Source organism: Apium graveolens, chromosome 10 (genome assembly GCF_009905375.1).
Source record: "Apium graveolens cultivar Ventura chromosome 10, ASM990537v1, whole genome shotgun sequence".
Taxonomy (NCBI): domain Eukaryota; kingdom Viridiplantae; phylum Streptophyta; class Magnoliopsida; order Apiales; family Apiaceae; genus Apium; species Apium graveolens.
The window spans coordinates 90,378,743-90,388,814 of record NC_133656.1 but is presented as its reverse complement, the minus strand read 5'-3'; the positions used below and the strand labels follow the sequence as shown (position 1 = coordinate 90,388,814).

Below are 10,072 nucleotides of genomic sequence, written 5' to 3'. Positions count from 1 at the left end.
CATGCGGGAAAGTAAAAAGATTGATTAGTATAAACTTCTTGTAAAAATAAAAAAAATTGAAATCTGAGCCTTTAAAATAAATATTTAAATATAAAATAACGTGTTAAATAAATTTTATTTAATACTCAATTATTAGAGATTAAAATTCTAAATCAAATACATATTTATTGTAGAAGTCGTATTAATACAAGTAGGATGACAACTCGAAAATAGGAGATTAAGTATTTGAATTCACTTTAATATATTATTTTTTTCAACTAAGCTAGTTGTTTATTCATTTAAGATGCAAGACAGTCTGGTAGATCATACTAAATACTTATCATGCGCGGCCCACGGTGATATATATGATATGCCAAGGCCAATCCTTTGTTGATTAATAATAGACCATTCCAATATTTATAGTCAACTTGTAACATGTTAGTTGCGTGCGAATTACAAAGGTTAAATACTTAGATGAGTAAGTGTTTGCAATTTTTAGTTAAATCGTTATATAAACCATGTGCTCTAGTGAAAGAAATCTGAATTGCAGAGAGTGAAAAGAAGAATTGAAAAACCTGAAAAATAGATCTCAAAATATTATCAATTTTCTCACTAAAATACTACTACAGAGTTCTCTATATAGCCCACACATTCCACTAGATAGTTAACATAGCATAACAAACTACTTAAAGAAAAGATAAGGAACACAACTATACTATTACAGTCCATTTATTACATCTGTTCTTACGTGAGGAAAATGACAATAAAGTAGAAATATAGAACTGGAAAAAGAACAGTGGTCGAGCTGCTTTTCATTATTGCCCCTCAAGCTTGGAAGTGGAAGAAGAGTGGAATCCTAACTTGGCGAGAATATGAAAGTGTTCTTTTGCTGACAAGCCTTTGGTGAGCAAATCTGCAACTTGTGAGTGTGAGGGAACATGTCGAGCAACCATAGTTCCAGAGTTAAGTTTATCATGAACAAAGTGACAATCAATGTCTACGTGTTTAGTACGTTCATGTGGGACTGGATTGGCTGCAATGGCCAATGCAGATTTGTTGTCACAGTGTATCACAGCTGGAGGGAGGTTGTCCAGGCCTAGGTCTTTAAGCAATGCTTGTAGCCAGGTTACTTCACATGAGGTTAATGCCATGGCACGGTATTCCGCCTCAGCTGATGAGCGAACCACCACTTCCTGCTTCTTTGTTTTTCAGGATATAGGGCTTGAACCGAGTAAAATGCAGAACCCTGTAGTTGACCTTCGTGTCATTGGGCAAGTCCCTCAATCGCTATCACAATAAGCATGAAGTTCTGCAGCTAAACTTGAGGCTAAAAGAATTCCTTGAGTTTGTGTGCCAGCAAGGTATTTGAGAAGGTGAATAACAACCTCCATATGAGACGAGCAAGGATGTTGCATAAACTGTGTTAATATGTGAACTGAATACATAATGTCGGGTCGAGTAACAGTCAAGTATATTAGTTTTCCCATCAGTTGTTGATATGGATGAAGGTCTACCAGTGGTTCCCCCAACTCTTTTGTTAACCCGAGATGGATATCAATTGGAATCTTCATTGGAGTTGCAGATTGCAGGTTATGAGCGCGAAGTAAATCAACCATATATTTATGTTGAGACATAAAAAATCCTACAGAAGATCTATCAACTTCGAGGCCCAAGAAATATCTCAACTTCCCCAAATCCTTCATGTGAAATTTTGTTGACAACATTAGTTTGAGTGAAGCAATTTCTTCCCCAGAATTTCCAGCCAAGAGTAAGTCGTCCACATACACTAGCACTAGAGTCAATGTAAATCCCGATATTTAATAATTATTTTTAATTGGATTATTTGATTTAATTATTTATTAATATCAATGTGTTGAAATTAAATTAGTTTGTGTAAGTTTATTTTTATATTTATAATCAGAATATTGTTTTCAGAGTATTAGTTTAAAAAAATAGTAAGGCTTTTATTAAAAAAGAGTGAGGGTTTTAATAAAAAAAGGGAGAAAAAAGGATGAGAAGAGTTAGGCTTTGCTAAAAAAAATAAGGGTTTGCGTTACTTTGATCGGAGAAAAGAGGAGAGAGGGAGAGAGAAGAGAGAAAGAGAAAATAGATGGAGATTGAGATGAATATCAAGAACTTTTTGGAGGGTTATGAATTTGGCGTTTGTGAAATTAGGGTTCTTGTGATTTGGGTTCTGAAATCTTTGTTAGTATTCTCGATAACTAAGATCTCGAGGTACGGATATCTTTCTTGTACTCTTTATTTTCATATTCGAATTCGTGTGTACGGATATTTTTATTATATTCTAAATCTTGTTATACTTTATCGGTTTCTTGTGCTTCAATTCTAGTAATCTGAATTCTTGTGAAATTTGTATTTAATTCTCTATTTATTGGATTGTATGATTCTAGACTCATCGGAAAGATTATTTGATTATCTTCATCTTTTGTTTTTTACATTTTCTGAAATTTTACTTGTAAGTATCTCGAAATCTGCAATTTATGAAATCTGGTGGGTCAAATTGTGTTTGTACGTTCTAACTTCTTAAATTCATAGTAAATTGAATATATGTTCAAATATTATGAGCAATACCATTCTGGAAAGCTCTTTTCGATATCTATAATTTACGTTTACATTATGCTGCTAAATTCTGCGGTTTTGATGTCTTAAACATCTGATTCTGTTCAGCAGCCCACAAATATGTCTTTTATGAATTCGTTTCTTGTTCATTTTCAATGAGGCTTATCATTCTGGAAAGGTCTCGGAATTTTGTACGACTTTCGTGTTTCGTACTTTTTCAGTTGAATTCATCTTTATGCAGTAATTTGACATTATTTGAAACTGATCAAATTTGAGCTTATCAATAATTAGTGGTTTGTTATGTTATTTTATTTCGTGATGTTGGGTTATAGTATTTTGAGGTTATTTTGATAAATTTATATATGATTTTGGAGATGTAAGATATTTGAGTATGTGATCTTTGAGTATTTATTTTGAGTTATTTATGTTATTTGTATGACTTGGGAGTTTGTAAGACATCCGTCGCGAGTGGATAATCTCGTGCTTGGAACCTCCTATGCGGTGTACTTAAATTGTATGGGAGTGTCGCCGAAGTTGTGGGACACGTATAGCCATGGCTAGTTTATGATTTGGCCTTTTGGGTAGCATGTGCTTATTGTCGTGCAAGCCCCTGTAAGATATTGGGTAGCATTTGCTTTGTGCTGTGCAAGCCCCTGTATGTTTTGATGACTACATATTTCTGGATTACCGAAAATGTAGGACATCCTGTAAGTGTAAGATTGTCTCCCATGTTCGTATGTAAGCTATTTTGTATATTATTTTGTAAGTGTGAGAATATGTGTAAGAGTATATGTAAGGGTATAATTCCATTTTATCAATATTATTTCGATTATATTATTATTGTGATTATATTATGCGTAAGTGGTAATATTAATTTGTTTAAAAATAATTGCTTTGATTTGTGACTTGAGTATCCATTTTCTAATTGTCTCATTCATTATTTCTATTGATCTTCATTCAGACATTCGGTTGTACTTTAGCCTCGTCATCTTTTAATATTTGTTCAGTTATGCTTTGTTTTATATCAGTATATGAGCCTTTCGCTCACTGCCGGTCCTTTGTTCTCTTTATTTTCCTCCGGCAGGTATTCTCTCTTTTAGGTGGGTTGTTTAAGGGGAAGAGTGCGAGTTTCAAGACTTTGAGGAGTTTTTTATTTTCTTAAATTTTCTTTAGAGTTTGTTGGTGTGGTTGTAATTTAGTTGTATATTATTTCAAGAATTGTAAGTTATCGGATTTTTGAAAAGTTGTAAAGTTTTATCGGGTTTTAATGGGGTTTGGATTTAAAGAAGTATTATTTTGAGAAATTTTATTAATTGGGTTGTTAAGGTCAATGAGAGTTGCAGACAGCTTTGAGAACCATAAACGAGGGGCTTGCTTCAGGCCTTCAGCCCGTATAACGACTTGTAAAGTCTGCAAACGAGGGACACATTGCCTGACATTTCGACTTGGCCCATAGTATTTCTGCATCCCGTGTGTGTATCCCAAATGCAATCTCATGTAGACTGTATCGTGCAATTCATCATGCAGGATTGCATTTTGCACATCCATTTGTACAACTATCCAGTTATTGATTGCAGCAACAGCTAGTAGAGCTCTAATTGTTGCCATTTTTGCCACTGGAGCGAAGGTTTGCTCGTAATCGACACCATAAATCTGCTTGCAACCCCGCACTACTAGTCATGCTTTAAAACGTTCTATCGTGCCATCAGCTTTAAACTTCGTTTTAAATAACCATTTGCATCGAATAGATTTTTTATTCGGAGGTAATCTGATAATGTCCCATATATTGTTCTGTTCCAAGGCAACTAACTCCAGATTCATTGCGTCGATCCAATGTTGGTATTTGACAGCTTGGTGAAAAGAGGTTAGGTCATTAGCATCGGAAAGTGACATTTGAAAGCTTTGGTAAGAGTTTTGAACTGACTGGTTTGCAACGGTGGTACATAATGTAGTGGAAGTTGGAAATGGCTTAGTGATGTAAGCATCCATCCAAACAGGTGGCTTGGAAACTCTAGTGGACCTCCTTACTAGTGGCAAGTTCTCATCATTATTGCTGTTATCTGCTGTTCTTTCTGGTGTTTCAACTTGTAGGTGTTCTTGTTGCCTAGGTGGATCTTCTTGGTCCAGCTGCTCCGTGTCATTAAACATTTGATCATCAAAAAAACTTGTTGGGATAGTCACTTCAGGAGTATGACTGGAACAGGTTGTATAAGAGCACTTGAATCGAGCAGAGGAGATATATGCTCATGAAACTGAACATCCCTTGATACGAAGGATGTCATATAGTCCAATGTCAGCAGCTTAAATCCTTTCTTTGCAGCTCGGTATCCAACAAAAACACAAGCCACGACTCTTGGTTTAAACTTATCAGTGGAAACACCAGGCGGTGAATCCATAGCCAAACACTCAAACACTTTCATTTTTTTGTAGTCTGGAGGCTCACCAAACAACATCTCATAAGGGCTTACATTGTCCTTTAACACAGAAGACGGGACTCTATTTATGACATATGTAGTTGCTAACACACAATCATCCCAATGCACATCCGCCAAACCAGATTGTAGCTTTAGAGCCCTTGCCACATTTAGTACATGCCTATGTTTTCTTTCAACACGGGCGTTTTGTTGAGGCCTGTAGCTACATGTTGTTTGATAAACGATTCCATGATCATTCATGAACTTCGTACACAACTGATCACTAAACTCTGGAGCGTTGTCACTTCTAATAGTCTTAATGCTGCCCTCAAAGTGGTTTTTCACATAATTATGAAATATTGACAGAGTATTTTCATAGTCAGACTTATTTTGAAGTAAGTACAACCAGGTCATTCTCGAATAATCATCAACAATCGTGAGAAAGTACCTATATTTCTATTTTGTGCACACCTTATAAGGCCCCCACGTGTCTATGTGTATCAATTGAAAAGATGCAGCAGCATGTGATTCACTCAGAGTGTACGGCAACTTAGTGAACTTAGACATAGGGTATATTAGGAAGACTTTAGGTTACGTATGTGTGGCAAGTTTGAGACTAGGAATCAATTTTAATTTAGAATCAGATATATGGCCAAGTCTGTTGTGCCACAAGGTATATTTATCAACTGGTGGGGCACTTTGGCAAGGTTGAATTAAGCTGCTATTGATGCTAACCTCGGACGTATGAAGAACAAAAGAATTACCAAGATAATACAAGTTATTCTTAAGGTACCCTACACCCACAATGACCTTAGAATCTGATTTAGTCACAAAGCACTTAGCATCTTTAAACATGACTTCGCATTTATTATCTTTTCCCAGTTTTGTGACAGAGAGCAAATTGTGTGTGAATTGTGGCACAAACAACACATTGAATAATGGATTTCCACAACTTAAAACTGTATCACCTATATGTGTGATGTTGGCTGTACTACCAGTTGGAAGTTTAATTGCCATATGAGGGAGTGCAGGTCTGATATTGTGCAACAAATTAAGAGAGCAAGTCATATGGTCTGATACTCCTGAATCTACAATCCATTCTTGGATTTTGGATTTAGCAGCACCAAACGTTATCATACCGGAGAAAGGAGTATCAAATTCTTCCTCAGTTTGTCCTGCTGCATTTCCAGGTATGAGTTTGAGGAGCTGCTCAAATTGTTGATGAGTAATGACTATATTTGATGTCTCCCCTTTGCCTCCTGCTGTTATTTGAGCCACATTAGCAAATCTTAGACCAGCATCTATTTGAATATTCCACCTTCCAGGATAGCCTCCCCCTCTTGCAGACGTTCTTAAGGATTTGTAGTGCCACTTAGGGTATCCTGTGACAGTCCAACAGACATCTGCTGTATGGCCTTTTCTTTCATGACAGATTTTTCTGGTATGATTTGATTCCCTCGACTAAACATAGTTGATATATCATCATCGCTGTTCTTGAGGTTATGAAGGATGTCTCTTTGGGAGTCCTCTTGCTGGATTGCTGCACACGCCATTTCTACACTAGGTAGTGGAGACGACATCAGTAATTGACTCATCTGTGGCCTAAAGACCTCATCTAGGCCATTCAAAAACTGAAATAGTTTGGACTCATCATTTTGTACTTGGATGACCTTCAATAAAGCAGTCATTTCAGCTGTAGTAGTGGTGACCTTGGGTAAATCATTCATAACTTCCAGCTCTTCCCATAATGCACTCAAGGTTGTATGATACTCCACCAAAGGCTTTCCATTTTGTTTGAGGCTATAAAGATCTTTGCTGACTTTGTATTTTCTGGACCCATTGCTGAGTTGAAAGTGCTTCTCTAGTAATTTTCAGATCTCTGAAGCGGAGTTTACAAATAGCACAGACTATTTTATAGAATCACAAACATTATTATGGAGCCACGAAATCACCATGTTATTACATGTTTACCACTGTAGAGCATCAATGGTGTCTGTTGTGCTTTTGATCTCTGTTCCTTCAACAAATCCCAGTTTTCGTTTTGATGCCAGCTGAATCTCCATAGACCTGCGCCATGTTCGATAATCAGAAGAACCTTGAAGTTTAGTCACACTAATCGAGAGTGGACCATCTGAGGGATGAAGGAAAAGAGGGTTTTGCATATCAGCAAAAGAAAATTTGCTGGTGATGGTCATTTACTGTGAGTCAAGAAATGAACACTTCAGTAAGAAAAGACTAGATGAAAAAGACTGAAAGAGACATGACTTCCTAATTCTGCAATATGCACTCTTGCCGCTCTGATACTATGAAAGAAATTTTGAATTGCAGAGAGTGAAAAGAAGAATTGAAGAAACTGAAAAATAGATCTAAAGATATTATTAATCTTCTCACCAAGATACTTCCCTATATAACCCATACATTCCACTAGATATTCAGCATAGCATAACAAACTACTTAAGAAAAGACAAGAAACACAACTCTGCTACAGTCCATTTATTACATCTGTTCTTATGCGAGGAAAATGACAATAAAGTAGAAATATAGAACCGGAGAAAGAATAGTGGTCCAGCGGCTTCTTCATTATTTAGGAATTCATTTCATCGTGAAGAACACACAAATGTAATGATATTTTACCTTATAAACTATAATGCATTCTTATGATATAACGCAACCAAATTAGAGAGATGAATCCAAAGCAAAAGTAGACATATATGAGGTGCTGGAGAGAACTTAAAACCACCACTCCTAACTTTGTAAGTGCCTAAAAATACAAGCAAGCAACAGAGATATAGCTCTTAATAGTCATGCTTGCATTTGAGCATATACGTGCTACATGAAATTAGACTCCGAAAATAAATTATGATAACAATTACATGAAATAATTTTCACGAAATATCAATAATATAATATAATATTCAAGTCGCTTATATTTTCATCAACATTCCGACTTTGAAACAAAATAAACACGCCGTTCTGATTTTGAAATAGGATAACGGTTAAATAGTTTTCATTCCCAAATCCTTTTCATATTCGCTATTTAATATCAAGAATATCAGACATCTGATGGTTTTGATACAGTTGTGATTCCGTAAAAAATATGAAATTGTAAATTCTAGTAGCTCATTTTCTCTGTTTTTCTTGATTGCTCGAATTTCACATAACATCAAAAATCTCATTCTGATGAATTTTATCCGGGTTATCACTTGAAGTGCAGACGCATTGTACTGAGTTGAAGAATTGCCTTGTAAGCCAAAGTAGTTGAATTTTTTAGGTGTAAAATAGTTGGTTGGACTTATGTCTAGCATGTTATGAAGAGAAGTTGCGAAGATCTCAAATGAACACTCAAATATAGAATCCGTGTGTAACTGATTCATACGCATTTTGAACTCGAAGTTTTATAATTAATTTTTCCAAAAATTAATCACTTATTATCAGGTAGAACTAGTCACTTGTAGAACACTTCACTGAACAGTATGTGTATCAAAATATAACATGCTAAACAGGCTCTTTGGAGAAACAATCCTTGTGCAGTTCTAACAAAACACAACTATGTAAAGAGAGATGTGAAAATGTACTAGAAAAAACACTAGTGTTTAAACAATTTTGCCACTAGATATTTGAGTATCTGCCTTTGAATGGCCTCCATTTATGGAAATAAGGTTTTAGCCGTCCAGACTATGCAACCCCTGAGTGAAAACAGCTGAGAACACATCCATCTCATTTTTAGGCAAGATCACACCAATTTCGATGTCCGTTTTTGAATCTTTACATCTTGACAAAGATAACGGCTCCTCTACAAACTCGAACTTGAGAGGTTTACCCCATCCAAAATCGATGTTGTTATAGTAGTCCAACTTTGGGGAGCCAGCAATACCAATATTCCATTCCCCTCTCATTACACCCGCAAAGCCCTCCATCCACTTATCTGAACCGTGCAAAGGACCTTCCTTAAGCTTCACAGCAATTGAATTTCCCAACACTTCCGCAGCAGCAGCTAGGCCTTCTTCTCCTACCATAACCCTGCCTGTTTGCACTCCAATACATGGCACTAAGCAATTGCCAAAGTAAGAAGCAGGCAAGGGTGGATCTAGTCGAGCACGACAATCCATAACAAACCCAAAATTCTGAGGCTCATCTAAGTTGTGCATCTCTTTCCCTACAGTGGCCCTTGTTTTTGCAAAACATGTCCATAGATAAGCACAGATGACCGTGAAAGATGACACGTATGTTAAGTTTGGCCGTTTTGTTGATACCATGTTCTTAAGGACCTTAATATTGGCTTCAGTTACAACAAATGTTGCTCTACACATGATGTTTGAAGATTCTTGAATCTCCTTCTGTTGTTGGATCTGCTTAACCAGCGGTCCTAAAGCTTTCACGAGAATTGCACCTAGACCATGGGGGTCTTTGATAGAACTCCTATCATAATACGGGATCTGAAAATCACTAGATAACACCACATCATTAACATTGACTTCACCATCAGAGGTATTTAGTTGTTTAGCAATAGAAGCCCATGTTCGTACAAAGTTAAACACCGTGTTTCCATCCGCAACAACATGGGAGTTTGTGATTCCAATACAGATTGCGCGATTAGGAAATAGAGTAATTTGTATAGCAAAAACAGGAGAAACAGAGCAGCTTTCCTCGGAACTATCAGTTGATGGAAACTGAGGCACAAGAGGCTTTAACACTTTAGCATCACGCACATGGTTTCCTAAAAAATGATTAAGATCACCCGTGCACTCAGCAAACGTTACAGAGACGGAGTCTCCATCCAAGTATCGAATCTGGCAATCAGTGTTGGACTCAGCAGTGGAAGGTATTAATAATTTTCCAGCCAACGGAGTGAAGTGTTTGAGGGCCAGAGACAACGAAGTTTTGAGATTCGGAAATATGTGTTGGATAAAATGGTCAGTGGAGCACGGAAAATCGTAAAAGATGACACGGCCAAAGGGGTGGAAAGTGAGCCATATTAAGTCGAAAAAGGGGAGGGGAAGAGATGTCACCATGACAGCGTCTCGGGGCGGAGAGACTCCGCATTGTTCAACAACGGTTACTCTTCCTGATAGATCCCCCATTTTTTCTAATGCAAGAAA

General features: G+C 36.7%; 2 protein-coding genes across 2 annotated transcripts; both read right to left on the bottom strand.

Annotated features, from left to right (window-relative positions):
• Positions 1 to 4,736: 4,736 nt before the first annotated feature.
• LOC141690739 (uncharacterized) lies at positions 4,737 to 7,168 on the bottom strand. Its single transcript, XM_074495514.1, has 4 exons — positions 6,945 to 7,168; positions 6,343 to 6,815; positions 5,767 to 6,235; positions 4,737 to 5,295 (listed from the first exon to the last, which is right to left on the bottom strand). The coding sequence occupies exons 1-4, from the start codon at positions 7,166 to 7,168 to the stop codon at positions 4,737 to 4,739; spliced, it is 1,725 nt and encodes a 574-aa protein (XP_074351615.1).
• Positions 7,169 to 8,359: 1,191 nt separating this feature from the next.
• LOC141689183 (malonyl-coenzyme A:anthocyanin 3-O-glucoside-6''-O-malonyltransferase-like) lies at positions 8,360 to 10,072 on the bottom strand. The gene has a single exon (XM_074493372.1). The coding sequence runs from the start codon at positions 10,052 to 10,054 to the stop codon at positions 8,636 to 8,638; it is 1,419 nt and encodes a 472-aa protein (XP_074349473.1). The 5' UTR covers positions 10,055 to 10,072; the 3' UTR covers positions 8,360 to 8,635.